Raw genomic sequence first — 20517 nt, forward strand, 5'->3', positions numbered from 1 at the left:
ACCAATCAGCATGGACCTGACTTTGGTGTTGCCTTGGTGTTGACAGTTCCGCAGATGACGGTCCGGACGGCGCTGGAGAGCGACGGTGAGTTGGGAGTGGGTTCAGTGTCTGTGAGCGCGCTCAGTTCAGCGCTCACCTCGGGGACAACATGGCGGCCGTCTGACTGAGTCCGTGTTCCTTTTCCTAGTTGAGTCTAAGAAGAGAGAGAGCGGCAAGGAGACGCCCGCAAAGTCAGGTAGACAACTGCTGGAGCGCAAACACACACACACACACACACACACACACACACACACACACACACACACACACACACACACACACACACACTCACTCTGTGCCGTCCCCCTGACAGATAAGAAGCTCCTGTGGATCCTGCTCCCCGTTCTGGGCGTGGCCGTGGCTGCCGTCTTCTTCCTGCTCAAATTCAAGTGCAAGAACGTCCACAACCACATGGGTAAGGCCCCGCCCACCACACGGGTTAGGCCCCGCCCACCACGTGGGTAAGGCCCCGCCCACCACATGGGTTAGGCCCCGCCCACCACATGGGTAAGGCCCCGCCCACCACACTGGTTAGGCCCCGCCCACCACACGGGTAAGGCCCCGCCCACCACACGGGTAAGGCCCCGCCCACCACATGGGTAAGGCCACGCCCACCACAGACCTGAGCGCCATGGGACCTCGCTACACACCCTGGTCACCGAGCTGGCCCCCTAGGACTGACCCAGGTGAAGCCGGCGGGGGGGAGGTGGACGGACGCGTGTTTTTTTTTTTTGTTTGCCGTGAGAAATTGGATGTGTGGCGTGTGCGCGTGTGTAAACAGGCAAAAACGTGTGTCACACGGTGAAACCGTGAGAGTTGGCAGCTCTGCCATTGTTGTTGTTTACCCTGCTGTCCTAACACTGTTGTTGTTGCTGTTTACCCCGCTGTTGTTTACCCTGCTGACCTCTGACTGTGTCCCTCCCACAGACACCGTCGACAACGGCACAGAGAAGTAAGTACAGGCTCAGTGTGCGTGTGTGTGTGTGTGTGTGTGTGTGTGTGTGTGTGTGTGTGTGTGTGTGTGTATCATTTAATTCAAAATGGCCTCCACTCACAGCGCGTCTTTCCAAAGCCGTCCTGAGAGCACGAAGGACGGCGTCATGCTGCTGGGGGTCCGCTCGTCGGGGGCCGGAGAGAACGGTACGTTCCATCAGCAGTGACTCTCCCTGTGCCCGGACCGGTCCAACAGCCCAGAGCTGTGGGGGTCGAGGTCTAGAGGAAAACCGCACATTATTAATAATAATCATAATTATACCCGTAATCATCACACACGTAGTGAGTCACCGTCTAACACGGGTTAGGTGTCATCTGAAATGTATTGAAGGTTAGAAATGTCGATTTTAATTAGAGTTGTTCCGATACTGATACCAGTATCGGAAATTCCTCCGATACTGCCTTGTTCACAGTCGGAGGTGGGAAGTCGGAATGGGAAATGCGTCAACTCCGACCTATGTGTGTTTGAGCTACCAAGTCGGAAAAACATGGAGGCTCATGCCTTACTACAACATTACAAATGTGTTATTATAATTATAGATTCTAAATCTACTTCTGAAAAAAAAAGTTTGGCGGACAGTAAGCGAAGCGACATTACATCGTCGTCATCGTAAGAGAACCCTTCAATAAGAACGAGGGCTGTTCGCGGGTACAATGCTAGTTGTTAACTGTTGTTACCACAGTTCTCTGGTTTCATTTCTCTAACTCCTCGCCTGCGCCGTCTCCTCCACACTCGTGGCTCGCCACACAACGGGTATTTTAGCTCTCATTGTGTGCCGCTCTGTAATTGGCTTCTGGCTCGGCGGCCGAGGGAAGGTGTTTCCTGTGATTTTGTCCTCCCCCCACCCTTCAAAGACCAGCAGGGGTTGAAAGATAGCAACTTCCTCATATAAACACAGATTATTTTGGACCGACCATTGTGTGGCCAGCAAATGTCACTGTGGACCAGACACTGCATATGTGTTTGTGTCTGTGTGTGCGCGTGTGCGTGTGTGTGTGCGTGTGTGTGTGTGTGTGTGTGTGTGTGTGTGTGTGCGTGTGTGTGTGTGTGTGTGTGTGTGTGCGTGTGTGTCTGCGTGTGAGCATTGTCCTCTGCCTACCTTTCCTTCTGTAATCAAACTCAGAACCGGGGGTTGAGTCAGACCTCCAGAATGTTCTCATCTCAGAAGTGTTTACGGGCTCCAGGAGATTGATCTCACCCTTGTCCCGTTCCTCTCTCAGGCAAAACACAATTTAGGGACGGAAGGGAACTATTTTTTGAGGAGGCTGGAGATTCTTTCATAAATGCGTTGGCAAAAATAAAATAAAGCATTGCATGCCGTTAATGCTTTCACAGTTTGGTATCAAACTGATTTTCAAATGATTACCGCGCCCAACCACTAAGACCAGTAGGGTCTGGACCACAGGGACCAGTACTGGAGCACTGAGACCAGTAGATCTGGACCACTAAGACCAGTAGGTCTGGACCACTGAGACCAGTACTGGAGCACTGAGACCAGTAGATCTGGACCACTGAGACCAGTACTGGAGCACTGAGACCAGTAGGTCTGGACCACTTAGACCAGTAGGTCTGGACCACTGAGACCAGTAGGTCTGGACCACTGAGTCCAGTGGGTCTGGACCACTTAGACCAGTAGGTCTGGAGCACTGAGTCCAGTAGGTCTGGACCACTGAGTCCAGTGGGTCTGGACCACTGAGACCAGTAGGTCTGGACCACTGAGTCCAGTAGGTCTGGACCACTGAGACCAGTAGGTCTGGACCACTGAGTCCAGTGGGTCTGGACCACTGAGACCAGTGCTGGACCACTGAGACCCTGACACTGCCCCCTGTTGTTCACTCACAGAATTAATAAAACTCTTCCTCTGAAATATTATTGTGCTATTGGCAACATAAAACGGCCACCATGGGCACTAAGTGAACTCCTCAAAGGTTGTTTCATATTTGTCATGTATTTCAGCGGCCGCAGGATCAAGATAATGGAAGGAAGGAGGAAAGAATGGATTCAGTGGATGGACGTACAGACCGTCGACGAGGCCTCGATGGCTCCCCACTCCTGGTTAACACATTATGATTGTCTGCCTTTTTTATTGTTATTTTTGTACACGACAAGATGATTATGAATTAATCAGAAAACAGAAGATGTAAGATATGAGAGCGGTGGAGTTCACCGTGTATATTCAATGCCGATTATCCCCGGGTTTTCAGAGAACAAAAGTCCTGCTCCCCCCTGCACTGAGCCAGCTGATTCACTCTGTCATTACTACTGAGGGTTCACCCTCAGCCCATCCCTATCTACTGATGGTCACATGAGGAAGGAGAGGTTTATACTAAGCCCATTGCATTCACTTGAGAAAATGAATACTGATCTTGTTTTTCTGAATTAACAACATAATTATCTCCGAATTCTGAGATAATTTTTGTAGTCTTAAATTTTAATTTAATTTAATTTAGTTAATTTAAAAATAGCAGATTTTTTTAATCTCAGAATTTTGAGATGATTATGTCGTTAATTCAAAAACACAAGTACACTGATGTAATGATTATTTGCTGTTTACTTCACTGTGATTGTTAGCTGTTATTTGCTAGCTTTTATTGACTTTAATTACTGATATTACGAATGTACATTTGTTCTTAGCTTTTTGTTGACTGATTCAGCAATTCTTATGCTTTGTAAACATGATGACAACATTATTAGAAATGGAAACATACTTAGGAAACGCATGGAGAAGGATTCTCTTGTATTTTGTGCATCTGAAAAAACCTATGGTGGAAATCAGTGTCAACATACATCCACACAAACAAAGTATCCATGGTTAGGTTGTTTATTTTATTTAAGTAACAAGCTGATCTTCGTTTAGAGTCGATAGATGTTGTCCCTGTAATGTATCCATCTCATCCTACATGGGTTATTCCCTGTTTCCAATGCTCCTGGAAAACACAGTTAATAAATCGGCCAGGAAACCTGCTTCTGCTCCGTCATTCGTCGGTTCATGTTTTGCGCCACTAGAGGGAGCCAACGGCTCGTTCCTTGGTGCAATACTGGAATGCCTTTCTTAAGATTTAGCACATATCAACAGAGAATAGATCCTTTCCATATGTATGTGTGTTTGCGTGCGCCAGTGCATGCATGTTTCCATCTACCTTGGTCTGTGCGTGCATGCATGTGTATGTGCATGCATGTGTGTGTGTGCATGCATGTGTGTGTGCATGCATGTGTGCGTGCATGCATGTACATGCATGACGGAAAAAACCTGTGTTTTGTTTATGTGTGTGTGTGTGTGTGTGTGTGTGTGTGTGTGTGTGTGTGTGTGTCTGTAAGGCAAGACTGGCCCTGAGTTGCATCCAGCCTTCTGCCAGAGTTTACCTTCTGCCTGGTGACGTTTGCCCACGGTGACACAATAGCCCCACCTTAACACCATCACAGGGGTTGTTTGGAGGGCTGTGATTGGTCTTTCTGAGCCAGTTGAACAGCTGTGTTCGAGGGCAGCATGGCACATCAAACTATGGTGTTTGGAAAAGGTTTGAAGTGGTCTGAAGAAGTGTTTTATTTCATTCTCAGAGAAATTTAACTTGAGCTTTAACTTCAACTTTGACCTCAGCTAAATGTGAAAAAAATACTGATTAACCTCATATGTTAATGAGATAGGAAAGTCATCTTCAACAATTTACTTTATTTAGCTTAAATAACGCCAATGACACTTTAGCAACAAGATTATTATTTTTGGTTGCAGCAGTGCAAAAACAAGTGTCTCTCTATCACTCTTCCTCTCTCTCCCCCCTCTCTCTCTCTCTCTCTCTCCCTCTCCCTATTCCTCTCTCCCTCTCTCTCTCTCTCTCTCTCTCCCTCTCGCTCTCTCTCCCCTCCCCGTTCTCTCTCTCTCTCTCTCTCTCTCTCTCTCTCTCTCTCTCCCTCTCTCTCCTTCTGGATAACTGCGAGTCAGCAGAAAATAGGCTGGCTTAAAGTCTCCTGTCAAATTCCACCGGGGACGGGAGTGGACTGGAATGGGGGAGGGGGGGAGGGTGGGGGAGAGAGAGAGAGGGAGGATGGCAGGGGGGAGAGAGGGATGGCGGTACTGCTGTTCTAGACCTGAGGATAACAGTTGATAACATTTAAAGGCCAGCAAATTAGTAATGTGAACCTCGACACACTTAACTGTGTGTGTGTGTGTGTGTGTGTGTGTGTGTGTGTGTTTGTGTGAGAGTGAAAGTATGTGCGTGCGTGAGTGCGTAAGAGCTAGAGAGAGAGTGAGAGTGTGTGTGTGCCATGTGCATGTGTGAGTGTGCGTGTGTGTGAGTGTTAGATTGAGTGTGTGTGTGTGTGTGTGTGTGTGTGTGTGTGTGTGTGTGTGTGAGAGTGAAAGTGTGTGTGTGTGCGCGAGTGCGTAAGAGCTGAGACTGAGTGTGTGTGTGTGTGTGTGTGTGTGTGTGTGTGTGTGTGTGTGTGCCATGTGCATGTGTGAGTGTGTGTGTGTGTGTGTGTGTGTGTGTGTGTGTTTCAGTAACTTTTAAAACTGAAGACCAAATGTTGACCTGGTCAGTCCATTTAAAATATAAATTCCTGTCTCTCTTATTGCCTAGATTTGTTTTATGAGTTGATCTTGGATCAGCTGCCACATGTTGAATTTGGTTTGTTGACAGATAAAGAAATAAAGATAAAGAAATGCAATAAAATCTAAATGATTATATAAAACCACTTTCCCCGGTGCGGCCAGCAGCACGCTGGCATGCGGCTCTCTGAGATCCGGTTCTCCCCATGTGACCGGTCCGCCTCTCCTCACGGGTCTCCGTTACCCAGCGGACTGCAGCCAGGGAGGGGGGGGGGGGGGGGAGGCAGGTCTGTCTCTAGTTAAAGGACATAATGCGCAGATTGGGGCCTGATTGTGGACTTTGAGTTTTGAGAAGCCAAGTCTCTTTTCTGTCTTAAATTAAATGTAGGATCAACTAAATATTTAGTTACTGCATAATACCTAGAGATCTCAAAATCTGAAAATATGATTGATAAGTTGTAAGTATTTAATTCTAGTATCCAAATATTTTTCTAACAAATAAATGATTACAGCAGGGTATTTACATACGTAACTAAAAATATACTAAAATGAAATTTAATTTGAACGTTGTTGATCAGCCAATCTAAATTATTAAATTATTAATTTAAAAAAATGTTCTGTTGCTTGTTAAATCGTCCACAATGGAGCCTTGCTCTGATTGGCTGCCGGCCGCGGTCAGCTGATGAGGGAGGGTATAAGTACTGCCCGGTCACGCTGTCTGCATGCAGCCGTGAAGTTGTTTCAGCGTCTGTGAGTGACTTTCGGGGTTAAAGCTCCGTCCCAAATGTGCTGAATTATTTGAGAGAGTCAAAGTGAATTATTTTTTAACGTTTGCACCAACAAGGTATGTTTAATTAATGTAGGCCTACTCGTGTATGCATGGGAAAAATATAGTTAAGCATGAATCGTGCATAATGATATTTGTGCATGTATTTAACTTTCTCTAAAACCCATCGGTCGATTCGTGGGTATCACGTCGATCTATGGTTCATTTCATGTCCAGTTAAACCCTCCGGTCCAGACTCATCATGGTGGCGACCAGTACGATAAAGACCAAGACCACCGAGTGCCTGTCGGAGCTGGTGGAGCGGCGCTATGACCCCGCGTGGCTCGAGAGGGGTGAGTCCCGCCTCTGACCACGACCTCACGAGGCGCCTCCGAGGCTTGTTTACCTCTGGCGCATGACGTCAGAATGAGAAGGAGGAGGAGGAGGAGGAGGAGGATGAGGATGATGATGAAGTCATCGTCTTTCAGACTTGTTGTCTCCGACCCATCCCCCTGGTCCTCACTGCGTGTGTTTTGCCTCGTCATGTTATCCAGGCCATTCGAGATGCTCTGAAACTATAGGATTTATTAGTATTTTAAATTAGCTTTGTGAAAATGTTATGGAGTTTAACTTGAAGCAATAATAATGAAGAGAAATTACGGCACTAATATGATTTAAAGCAAAACAAACTGGGAGAACTAGATTAAGTTAATTTCAACAGATGGTGATTGAACTTGATCCTTCATTTCTATGGTTGATCTCATTACCATGAGGGTGGGTGTTAAGAAGCTCTCCTCACCACTCAGACTAAAGGACGCTCCGCTGTGTCCGCTGAGGTGACGCTCCCTGGTCTGACTGGGAGGACAGGATTGGTGGCCATGGAAACCACCTTGGTCACGTGACCTCACGTTCTGTTCCGCCTCACGGAGCCGTCCGGACCTGGATCCGTTTCCAGATCGATTTCCAGAAATCTCACAACACAATCTGGGCTAATCAGGGACTGTGTTGTAGTTGTGGACGTAAAGTATAGGCTACTGGCGTCTCCCGAAGTAACGAGGTGTACGTTAACCTGAGTAGAGGGATGTCACGAGAACCGATACTTCGGTACCAAGTCGATACCAAAATTCAAAAAACTACTCGTTTTTCTTAGTACCGTAGGTACCGTAGGTACCGAGGACGCAATTCCTCTGGACGTCACGTGGGCAGCATATACACCTACACGGGAACATGGAAGACGGCAGCTGCAGCGAGTGCGACGGCTCCGCCTCGACTCGTCGATAAAAAGAATAACAAGAGTCGCGTCTGGAAGTACTTTGCGTTTGGAACGCTGCGCCGCGCGACTGTTTCATACGGGACCCGTTTCAATGTTGCGCTTCTAAACACGCATGGTACGACTGCGTTCGGCATCACTTACATGATGTTGTTTTGATTGAAGATCGGCAGGTTGTAGTAAGTGCGGCGGTGAATGTGTGCGTGCGTGTGCGCGTGTGCGTGTGTGTTGCGAGCGTATGCAATTTCAAAGTAAACAAACCAACTCAAAGCCGATGCATGCATCCAAAATTATTCGTTCAAAACCAAATAAACAAATCAAAAACAGCGTTGCTTATTCGCTTCAAATACTTTTTCTTTTCAAAACTTGGTTAATTAATACGGCGCGGTACCGAGCAGTTGAAAACAATGTTGGCGTCTCCTGTGGCTGCCTTGCGCACCTGCGTTATATTACTTAATATTAGGTTGGAAGTTATGTTTTAAACCCCGCCATGCACGCAAGTGTAAACGCCAGCCGCATAGCTGCATGACTGCCTGCTTTCAGCGCGTATTATTATTTTTTTAATTATTATTACTTGAACGCTACATGCCACTGTTCTTTTTTTGTAATGTTAATAGTGGTTTATTTTTATTCATTACTTGAAGGCTACATGCCAGTGCCACTGTTTTTTGGAATGTTTAAATGTTTTTAATAAATAAAGTACATGGGATTTATTGTTTTGTTTTTGACCGTGGTATCGAATTGGGTATCGCGAATCGTGGAATTTCACTGGTATTGGTATCGACTACTAAATTTCTGGTATTGTGACATCCCTAGTTTAAGTACATGGGATTTATTGTTTTATTTTTGTTTTTTGCCGTGGTATCGAAATGGTATCGAGAATCGTGGATTTTCACTGGTATTGGTACCGACTTCTAAATATTTGGTATCGTGACATCCCTAGAGTAGAGTAAACCATAAGTTAACCATAAGTTAACCATAAGTAAACCATAAGTAGACCATAAGCACTGCTCCTGCAGAAATAAACCCCATACTAACTAGAGTCTGGAGGAGGCCTCACGTGTTTGGTGATGCTGCCTGTCCGTCAGTCTGTCTGTGCAGGCCAGTAGTCCCGCCCACTGGACAGCCGGAGGTCCAGACCGTCCGCACGTTGAAACCGAACGTGGGGTCAGTGTGGAGTGCGGTCTCCATGGTAACTACGGCTGACACGGTCAGCCAAACAGAACCAGGTTCCTAGACTCACGGCCACGCCCCTCGGACTCTGTCGGCTGCGGCCAAACTTGACCTCCTCCATCCTCCCTTAACTCCGCCTCTCCCCCCCCCCCCCCCCCCCCGCCTCCCCGCCCCTCCCCAGAGCTGGACCGGCGGGACGGTGGCCGGGCGGCGGCGGCAGCGGCGGCTTCCCCGGCGGCGGACGCAGCGGACGCCACCGTCCCCGGCGGCGAGGACGAGGACGACCCGGCGCGCGCCCGGCAGCTGGCCCGGGCCTTCGAGGAGGTCCTGACCCGCGCCAAGAGGACCACGCTGCACTGCGGCGCCGTGCTGGTGCCCGAGCAGCTGACGCGTCGCGCGGCGCGGCACGTGCTGCGGCTGGCGCGCGGCGAGCCGTGCGGCCTGCGGGGGGCAGCGCTGCTGCTGCAGCTGGAGCTGGGCGGGGGCGGCGGCGTGCGGCCGCTGGAGCGCGTGGCCTGCGGCGGCGGGGTGGAGCCCACCTTCGAGCTGACGCTGGTGTTCAAGCAGGACGGCGCGGGGGGCGGGGACGACGGCAGCGGCGGCGGCGGCGGGGCGGGGGCCGTGGGGGGCTGGCGCCGCTGGCCCGGGCTGCGGGAGCTGTTCCTGGGCGCCTGCCTCTTCGCGCGCGGCTCCTCGCGGCGCGCCGTCACGCTGAGCCCCGCCTTCCGGCTGGTGAAGAGGAAGCTGTACGCGCCGGGCGCGGCGGCGGTGGTGGTGGAGTGCTGAGGGGGGCGGGGGGCGGGGGGGGGAACGGACGCACCGCTAGGTGAGGTCCTGAAGAGACGCGCGATCGGAGTTCTTCTTCTACACTTCTGTTGGTGCTTAGGCCTACAGCCTGGTCTGTGAGCCAGGTTGAGGCGGTCTTCTTCGTTGGTCTGCTGGTCACGGTGGAGCGGGTCGGTTGTAACACCTCGAGGCTGGAGGACACTGCGCTGGTGCACTTCTGATCGTCCCACTGGAGCTCACTATTCAGGCTCTTTAACTTTAACGGAGTTCACTAGTGTGAGATGTTTGAAATGTTGCGAGCGAATGTAGAACGATTCACTACGTTTTGCCAGACACTTGACACTTTATTATGCTTTATTTTTTTCTCTTTTTTTACTAATGTATTCAAGTCCCCTCGACTTGGCTGTTTGGCCCGGTCGCTGTCGTCGTACGACCTTGTGAATATTCTGGTGAGAATGTCACACTGGGCTGTTTTAAGTGTTGTTGTTTCACTGTTCATCAGTTGTGTTTTTATTCTATTTAGTTTGTGCCTTCCGTAAATACCACGTGTAGTTGGGAGGTTTCAGGAGGTCTGGATTACAATGAGGTATTTTCCCCCTGTTGATTGTAATTGTAGTGTAAAGGATAAGTAACTTTTGTATAAACTATTTGTAGGTACGGTTTTTGTCGGAAGATCTGTCTATTTGACAATAAACTATTTCAATTGTTTATTCTGGAATGTGTTTATTTTTCATGCTGTGTATTAATGCGTCAACACGTTACAGCTGGTGAGATGGAGCTGGACTGGTCAGTGAACTGGTCACAGCTGGTGAGATGGAGCTGGACTGGTCAGGGTACTGGTTACAGCTGGTGAGATGGTGCTGGACTGGTCAGGGAACTGGTTACAGCTGGTGAGATGGTGCTGGACTGGTCAGAACTGGTGAGATGGTGCTGGACTGGTCAGTGAACTGGTTACAGCTGGTGAGATGGTGCTGGACTGGTCAGTGAACTGGTTACTGCATGAAGGTGCTTCTCTGCAAATGGCATTTAAAAAGACAACTAGCTGAAAATTAACATTAACCAAATCGTCCTATATCATGATGTACTATATCATAACATGTACTGTATCATAGCGTTATATACTGCACTGTATATAACATGCAATAACATTATGAACTGTATCATAACATGATATAAAATGATATGCTATATCATAACATACTATAACATGATATACTGTACCATAACGTAACATTCTACATCACACCATTCCCTTACATTAATTACAACACCAAACCAACAGCACAGACCAGCATAACTTTCACACCACAGTAGGGCTGATGACTCCGCTGCTCTCGACCGCTTTATGGCGGCCGGCTGAGTCTGTCTGTCACCAGATAAGCTTCTTACGGTCCACTGGGCACCACGCCATCAGCCCCACGCTGAAGGCTGAGGAATTCTTGGAAGCCTGGTATCTGAAGTCGGCCAAGGTCTTCATGTCTACACTGGGAATAGGCGTGTCATGTGACCCTTGCGTTGCTATCGGGTGTCAATGGAACCGCGCACAGTTCAATACGTCTATTATACGTCAATACCACCTATTTACAAACTGGATTAGAATGTTATCAACGAGCTGGGGCTTCAATTATGATATTAATGTGATGTTGTGATACTGTGATCTTAAATCATAACCATAAACTAATCGAGAGTGGTCCACGTATGCAACAATACAGTGGCCAACAATACTTAACCTTTGTGTCGTGTTCATTTCTCCGCTCTTACTTTGGTGCTCCCGGTCAAATTTGACCGGCCTGTTTTAACTGCTCTTACATTAACACACAATTTTTTTTTATCATCACCAAATTTTATTTAACTCCCCTTTAAGCTGTAAACAATCAGTAGTCTCAGACTACTGGTTTACATGAATAACTGCAGTGAATATACAAAGAATAGACACAGAAATTGTGTGTGCATGCAGTGGTGATGGTGGATTTGTGGTTGTGTACTATCTGATGGATGAACACAATCTAGGGTCACACATTCATTTCCTATGGCAGTCATTTTTGACTGGGAACACCACACAGGTGTTACAAAGTTGACTAAACCACTCAAAATTCAATGAAAGTGGTGATCAGCAAATTGTATATGTTCAAATGCCTAGTGTGGAGGATATCATAAGGCCTTGAGACAATAAAATGTAAAACACAATTTATGATTGATAAAATTAGGAAATCGGTCAGATTTGACCCGAACACGACAGAAAGGTTAATGTTGACAAGGCTTTGATTTATATCAAAGCCTATAAATCAATGTTTGACCCTTCTTTCCAGCCATGATCCTACTGCTCTTCTGGATTGAACGGTATCGTGAATACTACACTTCAGGTTTGAGTCCCTGCTCACACTAAAGGGCTCGCCCAGAAGGGCCTGCTGAATCAAATTAATGGGAGATTCTTATGTCACATGAAGATTAAGGTCAAGTATAACCTCAGAGAGAGATCGATATTAAAGCCCAGGTAGTCAAGTTGGTTATATCCCTCTGGAGACCCTGGTTCAAGTCCCATCTCACAACAATGCACAACTGCATTTTTCTAACCAGTGGCCACTCAAAGCACTTTACAATATTGCCCAATATTCACACACCGCCAGCGGTGTCAACCATGCAAGGCAACAGAAAGCTTGTCTTGCACAGGGACACCCCGACACTCTTCAGGAGCCCCGACACGATTTCACGTTTCAGGAGCCGGGGATCGAACTAGCAACCGTCCCGTTACCAGACAACCTGCTGTACCTCCTGAGCCACATTCCGCCCACGAATAATCAAATCACGCCGACTTAATGAAACGGATACCTTGTCTTTCTATGTTATGTGTGTAATAGTACGGTCAAGTATAACTTCCGAGCATAGCGGTGTGATAGCCCTGGTGGGGCATTGGTAAGTGTGTTGGTTAATAATCTGTAGACGTCGGCTCAAGTCCCCACTGAGACGTTAACCACTGCAAAAACATTTGCTGACGTACTTCAAATCAACCCTCTTATTTCTGTGTCATGTGGATAGTAAGGTCAAGCAGAACTTCAGAGAAGCTTTTAATCTAAGCACTGTTGGTCCAGTGGAGACATTATTGACACTACACAGACACTTCCTTGAATTTGGTCAAAGTTTATAATTGATAATACGTTTAATCAAGTTGTTTCAAAAACGTCATTAAGTCTCACGATTAGGTCTCAAAAACAGATAACCTCTCTCGTTCTCAATTCTTTATTCTTAAAATGACATGACATGAATCATACATCATACAGCCGTTGTCCGTGGAGCCCTTCATCCCATTTGATCATTAAATTTCCTTGTTCCTCAGGGGAGCGGTACACTATCTCCAGGTGGCGGGCCGCTCCTGGCCCTGGCTCGCCCCCCACCGTGATCTGGGGCCGACGGATCTGCATCTGGAGATAAAGGTTAGAGCAAAGGTTATTATTGTCCTGGATATCGGCTTGTTCACGCAACATCCTCATCCTCATCGTCGTCCGCTTATCCGGGGTTGGGTCGCGGGGGCAGCAGCTCAAGCAGGAGGCCCCAGACTTCCCTTTCCCGGGCCACATTGACCAGCTCTGACGGGGGGATCCCGAGGCGTTCCCAGGCCAGTGTTGAGATATAATCTCAACACCTGGGTCTGGGTCTTCCCCGGGGTCTCCTCCCCACTGGTCGTGCCTGGAACACCTCCCAAGGGAGGCGTCCAGTGGGCATCCTTACCAGATGCCCGAACCACCTCAACTGACTCCTTTCTAAGCAAAGGAGCAGCGGCTCTAATCCGAGTTCCTCCCGGATGACTGAACTTCTCACCCTATCCCTAAGGGAGAAGCCACCCTCCTGAGAAAACTCATCTCGGCCGCTTGTATCCGCGATCTCGTCCTTTCGGTCATCACCCACCCCTCATGACCATAGGTGAGGGTAGGAACGAAGATCGACCGGTAGATCGAGAGCTTTCACGCAACAAATGGCCTTATTCACCTCGCGGCCATCTAAAGGCTAGCTGTGTGTCCGTACCGGCTGATTTGATAGCTGATGAAGCTGGAGTTGGTTGTGCGGTGAGTAGGAGGCGACGGTAGAGGATGTGGCGTTCAGGTCGACCCTGGTCGGAGCGGCGGTTGCCCGCGGTGGGTAGCGGCCCTGGCGGCTGGTTGGGTCAGCGCTGAAGGAGGGGTTGCTGTACATTCCTTTAAAAACAGAAATACACCTCAGCATCAACTCTCAGCTCTCAACCCTCAGCTGACTGGAGGCCATTTTAAAGGGGATGGATTATTTATGAGCTTTGTGTTTTTTAAGGACAGGAGGGCTCACCTGGACCCTGCATAGCCTCACCGCTTACCCCCCCCCCTCTTACACACTTAATGTATGTTTGTACATCCTGGCACTTGAATGTTGTACTTCCTTGTACTTAAAGGGGACATATTATGAAAACAATACTTTTCCTGGGATTTGGGGTGTTGTTTTGGGTCTCTGGTGCTGCCACACACATACAAACTTTGAAATAAGTCTGTGCATGCTTTTTTGAGTGAGATATGCATTTCTGAAAGTACCCCGCCTACAGTTACCAAACGAGCCATTCAGTTTTGGCGCCCCCTCCTACGCAGGAGGGGGTCACATTTGCATGTTACCACCCACTTCCCCATCCTCCTCCAATCAGAGCATAGATAAGATTTTGTGAACCAGCGGACGAGGGCTGGGCGGAGATGTTCGTGCTTTTCAAAAGCAGGGAGGTTCCATACAAAAATAGATGTGACCGCCTGGCAGGGAGTCCGGCAACTCAGCTCCAAATTTCCTTTCCCCCGATTCTTCTCAACCATGGCCGAGATAACCCCCACTACAACTTACTTGTTGTGGAAGTACCAGAGACGTCAGACGCATACTCACAAAGACACGTCTTTATGATTCATAATATCATCATAGCTCATAGCTTTTGGCCGTGATATTAGATATTATATTATATAGATACCTATATATTATAGAATATAATAATAATAATAGTAATAATAATAATAAATATTATTATTATTATTATATTATATTATATAGATATAGAGCTCCGGGAGTCCGCAAACGGCAACAATCACTTCTCCTCCATGCTGTGGTTCACTCTGACAGCTCATTGGTCAATGGGCAGCAGCTCATTTACATTAACGCTACAGACACCAGAAACAGCACATCCTGAAGGGACTGAAACAGAGGGGAATAGCGGTACGCACAATTTTTTTTCCTAAGAGCTATTTCCAGCAAACAGCTTCAAAAACATGTTTTCTGGAACTCATTTACTATATTTACTTGTTGGGAAAACACCAAAATATGTCACCTTTAAAAATAGTACTAAGCATTGTGTAGCGTCTTATCCTAGCTATGTGTGTTGTATACAGGGAATGGGTTAACCTAGTGATGGTTAGTGTATACGGGGAATGGGTTAACCTAGTGATGGTTAGTGTATACAGGGAATGGGTTAACCTAGTGATGGTTAGTGCTTGGCACTTGGTTCTATGAACATCCTCACTGTACTGACAGAAATATATTGTTGTTTCTCTTTCTTCTGACAAATGTACTTATTGCTATATGTCGCTTTTAGTCTCTGCTAAAGCCCCTAAATGTAAATCTAAATGTACTAACCCCTTTTATCTCGAACATGTTTCGGTACAAATTAAGAGACGACACAGGCTTCAGAGGGGGCACATGCTGGACTGGGCTACGTCTTCATAGTCAGTACCTGAAGGGAGATGACCTCTGGATTTAGGCCAGACCACGTCCTCCTCCAGCCACTCGTTCACCAGCGACTTTTTGACGTCCCTTTTGCTGCTGAGAACGAGTGGGACAGACAGACGTGTGTAAGACCCTGTATCTACAAAAATAAGCTGACATTTGTTAATGGTGCTGTAGGTAAGATCTGAGAGACAACTATATGGGTGTGTGTGTGTGTGTGGATGATGGCTGGTTTACGCAGCCTCACGTGGTCCAGTCAGAATGGACTCTGGAGCTGGGTGAGGCTGCACACCTGTGGTGCATTACATAATCAGTGTGCACCGCTTAAACCAGCCATCACCACACACCCTCAAGGTGTGTCATCTGCATGGCAACATGGAGCACCAGGCCATGTATCATTAACTACAAACTTCTACAATAAACAGACTTTCAACACCACCCCCACCATCACCACCCTGCCTCCTTTGTCCGGTGGAGCCCAGTAAAAGTGTGGCAGCCACCTGGTGGTGTGTAGCATGCACATTCCGACTAACGCACGTCAACTCCAAACAGATGGTCTCACATTGCACTTTATGACTGTCATTTCTAGCAAATGACACCCAAAACAAACCTCTTTAACTTTACCTACAGCTCGATTTGATGGGAGGAGACAAAAGCATCAGCCTACCGGTTCTGCCGTTGCTTTTTGAAGAAGAGGTACCCAGACAGAGCTCCCACGGCCAGTAAGAGAACTACGAGAGTAGTCGATAAACCAGCATAGAAGGGAACCTTGTAGATTGGAGAACTGCAGTCATCACCGAGGTACCAGGTAGAATCAACATTTGCACATCTGGAAAGGAGGAGAGGATAGGCAACGAGTAAGATGACAGCTTCTGCTTCTGGATAACTGGATTAGACTTTTCAATGAGGATTCGAGGTAGGCTTCATAGACCCGTACTCGTACTTCCATGCTGTATTTGTTCACTAGTTTACTCATGGGCGGCTTGTGGCTAACGATGTAGAGCGTGTTGGCTCTCCCTTTAACCCTAACCCTAACCGGAAGGTTCCTAGTTCCATTCACTCCTCCTCCTAGCTCATTGTGGAGGTGTCCCTGAGCGAGACGCCTCACCCTGACTGCTCCTGACCAGCTGGCTGACGCCTTGCATGGCTGACTCCGCCGTTGGTGTGTGAATGTGTGCATGAACGGGTGAATGTTTGGCAGTATTGTACTTGGCAGTACTTTGAGTGGCCACCGCAATAAAAATGCAGTTTTTTTACTCATCTGTTTCTACAGAAGTCTCAAATCTAAACTGAACCAAACAATTCCATAACATTTCCAACCATTTCCTTCTACAGATGATCTGAGCTCATGGAGTTGATTCGATGCAGGAGACTTGGTCGTCGACAACAAACTATTACTCTCTGTGAACGGGTCATTTTGTAAAAAGAGCATCCCAACAAGCAGTGGACCTACTCGCAGAGGGGTCCGAGGCCACTGTACACGTTGCATTTGCCCGCGTTGTAGCAGTTCATTGGGGTGCTGTGATTCTTGGAGCACATTGTCACACAACTAAACCCACTGGCATTCACGGCTTCATAGTACGGTAGAAGAGCTAGGTCTGGAATGATGGCTGCACATATATCTGAGGGGGAGGGAGAGAGAGAAATAGAGAGAGGGAGGGAGAGGGAGGGAGGGATATTTGGCATATTGTACCTTTAATAACATGCATGGGCCGCTCTTGTATCACACTTGGGATCAAACATCTACTTACTTTGTCCAAAATCTTCTGGTGGGCTTATAGATGTTTTGTTGGAAATTTCAAATTCAGGACAATCTGGCACACCTGAAAGATAAGAATATTTGTATCATCTAATGAAGTCTGGGTATGTGCGCGTATTGATTGATCACATTGATAGAAATACTTAATAATTAAATGTTCATTGAATTTTACTTTTGATCTGAAAACAATTAACTCAGATGGTTGTTTGCATTATGGACGTTGTCATTGGATCTTACCTTTTCTGCAGCTAGTAAGGTTCTTAACCGCCTCCTTGATTTCATTAACAATATCTCCATATTGTGTATCAAAGCCAGCATTATTTTCAACCCACAGAACAATATCATGTTGAACATTCACTCTAAGAAAAAAAGTTAGCAGAAAGTATAGCTCTTTTAAATATTCTAAATCCACCATCTCATTCATTATCAGATAAATGTAATTTAAATCAACAAAAGAATGTAACAAATCTGCAAATCTTTGTTGACTTATTGAATCCTGATATTGTTCATTCAAACAGAAAGAAGGGTTCATTTCTTATTTTGTACTATTGTGGAAAAGAAGAATGTCACTTACCCGTTATTTTCTAACCTAAATCTCCTAACAAAGGAATCTGCACGACTAAGAAATAAAAATACTTTGAGTTAGTATGAGGCATTTTAACACACAAAGTATCATCTGAAGGTGCTGGTAGGTAAGATTTGAGAGTTGTAAAGAGAAGGAAGAGGAGAAGAGGACAAGATTTTGAAACAATTAAAAAAAGCCATTGAGAGGCATTTCACAGACCTGTGATTGACAGGCGAGATGGACTCTGAAATGAGCCATCGGTGGTCTAAAATCTAAATTTGTCAACCCGAAATGGAGCTTCTCACAGCGCATTTAAGTCAGTATAAGCTGATGGATTTCTAGGCAATTTCTAACAAATGACACGAATCAACGAATCAACACCTAAATCTCACTTCCAGCCTTTGTAACGATCGTCTACACAAATGAGTACCTTACCTCACTTTTTTAACATTCACACCTTTGAAGTTCTTTATGTTCGCGTTTTTATAGTATGAAGTCATCTGTATGATAAAAACAATTATTAACAATAGAAACATAATACATGCTAATTTCGCTTTCTTGAATACTAAACTGATCAGTGTTTAGATTCAAATCTTGATTGAACTTTGACATTTTGGAGCGGTACTCAAAGACCTTATACGTGGCACTACAGCTACAACGTTAGTACAGAACAATTTGAAAAACCACCTCTGGATATAACATACGTGACAGCTGTGGCAAAAGTACTTCTAAATTCAATCTAATCTACTACTAAATCTAATCTAATCTGTTCACACAACTCTTACACAGCAGGGTGCCATGGCTATATGGAAACGAAGGGGACTGCTCATGCTCAATACTGAACCACAAACCAAACCCAAAACCCTAAACAGCTGCAGCTCAAATAAATGGAAAACTAGGCTACTGGAATCTTACCACTTGGTAAAGTCCAATAACAATTATGAAAACAAAATACTTAAATTCCCATAAGATATGCAGGGGATAATAAGTGCTACAAGAATCACACCTGTTTTATCCTTGCTACTTATACTGATATCTATCATAGTTCCGTAAATATTCACAATGCCAGCTATTTTACTTACCTGTCCTGTAAAGTTCTTCACAAAGTCTTTGTATTCTGGTGATGTGTCATCATCATATTCTTGTCTATAAACCTCGTTTACCACCATCTCAACAATCACTGTTGTGTTAACCAGATCTGTAAGAGTATACATTGTACAAAGATTACATTTGAGACTTTTAATAAACTGAAGAATTCTCTCCAAAATGCTTATGAAAGGAAAATATACCTGGTTTAACATCATCTGAGAAATGTTCACAAAGGTCTCCACGGTATCCTGTTGGACAGATGCATTTTGAACCATTATGATATCCTCCATTCTGGCAATCTGGTGGCTTAGTGGTTGGAACCGTAGATTGAGTAGTCACTGGGTCAGTAATTGCTGGTCCAACTGTTGAAGGCGGAACCGTAGATGCAGTAGTCACTGGTCGAGTTGTTGAAGTTGGCAGTGTAGAAGCAGTAGTCACTGTTTCAGTTATTGACGTTGGCAGCGTAGACTGAGTATTCACTGTTTCAGTTATTGACGTTGGCAGCGTAGACTGAGTAGTCACTGGTTCAGTTGTTGACGATGGCAGAGTAGAAGCAGTAGTCACTGTTTCAGTTATTGACGTTGGCAGCGTAGACTGAGTAGTCACTGGTTCAGTTGTTGACGATGGCAGAGTAGAAGCAGTATTCACTGTTTCAGTTATTGACGTTGGCAGCGTAGACTGAGTAGTCACTGGTTCAGTTGTTGAAGTTGGCAGCGTAGATGCAGTATTCACTGGTTCAGTTGTTGAAGTTGGCAGCGTAGACTGAGTATTCACTGTTTCAGTTGTTGAAGTTGGCAGCGTAGAAGCAGTATTCACTGGTTCAGTTGTTGAAGTTGGCAGCGTAGACTGAGTATTCACTGGTTCAGTTGTTGAAGTTGGCAGCGTAGAAGCAGTATTCACTGGTTCAGTTGTTGAAGTTGGCAGCGTAGACTGAGTATTCACTGGTTCAGTTGTTGAAGTTGGCAGCGTAGATTGAGCAGTCACTGGTTCAGTTGTTGACGTTGGCAGCGTAGATGCAGTATTCACTGGTTCAGTTGTTGAAGTTGGCAGCGTAGATGCAGTATTCACTGGTTCAGTTGTTGAAGTTGGCAGCGTAGATGCAGTATTCACTGTATCAGTTGTTGACGATGGCAGCGTAGATTGAGTAGTCACTGGTTCAGTTGTTGACGATGGCAGCGTAGACTGAGTATTCACTGGTTCAGTTGTTGAAGTTGGCAGCGTAGATTGAGTAGTCACTGGTTCAGTTGTTGAAGTTGGCAGTGTAGAAGCAGTATTCACTGGTTCAGTTGTTGAAGTTGACAGTGTAGACTGAGTATTCACTGGTTCAGTTGTTGAAGTTGGCAGTGTAGAAGCAGTATTCACTGGTTCAGTTGTTGAAGTTGGCAGCGTAGATTGAGTATTCACTGGTTCAGTTGTTGAAGTTGGCAGCGTAGACTGAGTATTCACTGGTTCAGTTGTTGAAGTTGGCAGCGTAGATGCAGTATTCACTGGTTCAGTTGTTGAAGTTGGCAGCGTAGACTGAGTATTCACTGGTTCAGTCGTTGAAGTTGGCAGCGTAGAAGCAGTATTCACTGGTTCAGTTGTTGAAGTTGGCAGCGTAGACTGAGTATTCACTGGTTCAGTTGTTGATGTTGGCAGCGTAGACTGAGTAGTCACTGGTTCAGTTGTTGAAGTTGGCAGTGTAGAAGCAGTATTCACTGGTTCAGTTGTTGAAGTTGGCAGCGTAGACTGAGTAGTCACTGGTTCAGTTATTGACGTTGGCAGCGTAGACTGAGTATTCACTGGTTCAGTTGTTGACGTTGGCAGCGTAG

General features: G+C 46.3%; 2 protein-coding genes across 3 annotated transcripts in view; both read left to right on the plus strand.

The window, feature by feature from the left end:
- Positions 1 to 3998, plus strand: part of LOC311368244 (uncharacterized protein) — a 12034-nt gene extending 8036 nt beyond the window's left edge. Inside the window, exons 9-14 of the mRNA XM_084487031.1 lie at positions 47 to 85; positions 189 to 236; positions 354 to 455; positions 968 to 992; positions 1113 to 1180; positions 2991 to 3998. Of these exons, the coding sequence (XP_084343157.1) occupies positions 47 to 85; positions 189 to 236; positions 354 to 455; positions 968 to 992; positions 1113 to 1180; positions 2991 to 3010 (302 nt within the window). The 3' untranslated portion in view covers positions 3011 to 3998. The remainder of the gene's footprint in view (positions 1 to 46; positions 86 to 188; positions 237 to 353; positions 456 to 967; positions 993 to 1112; positions 1181 to 2990) is intronic.
- Positions 3999 to 6318: 2320 nt separating this feature from the next.
- LOC311368248 (DNA damage-inducible transcript 4-like protein) lies at positions 6319 to 9575 on the plus strand (the record flags this gene model as incomplete). 2 transcript variants are annotated; one of them, XM_084487033.1, is made up of 3 exons in its annotated part: positions 6319 to 6424; positions 6584 to 6699; positions 8971 to 9575. In XM_084487033.1, exons 2-3 carry the CDS (start codon positions 6609 to 6611, stop codon positions 9573 to 9575), a joined length of 696 nt encoding a protein of 231 aa, XP_084343159.1. In that variant the 5' UTR covers positions 6319 to 6424; positions 6584 to 6608. The 2 variants fall into 2 exon arrangements, with proteins under 2 accessions (XP_084343159.1, XP_084343160.1); XM_084487034.1 differs by having other exon boundaries at positions 6321 to 6424; positions 6602 to 6699.
- Between the last annotated feature and the right edge of the window lie 10942 nt (positions 9576 to 20517).

Source organism: Micromesistius poutassou (assembly GCF_964030765.1).
Source record: "Micromesistius poutassou genome assembly, chromosome: 23".
In the NCBI taxonomy this organism is placed as follows: domain Eukaryota; kingdom Metazoa; phylum Chordata; class Actinopteri; order Gadiformes; family Gadidae; genus Micromesistius; species Micromesistius poutassou.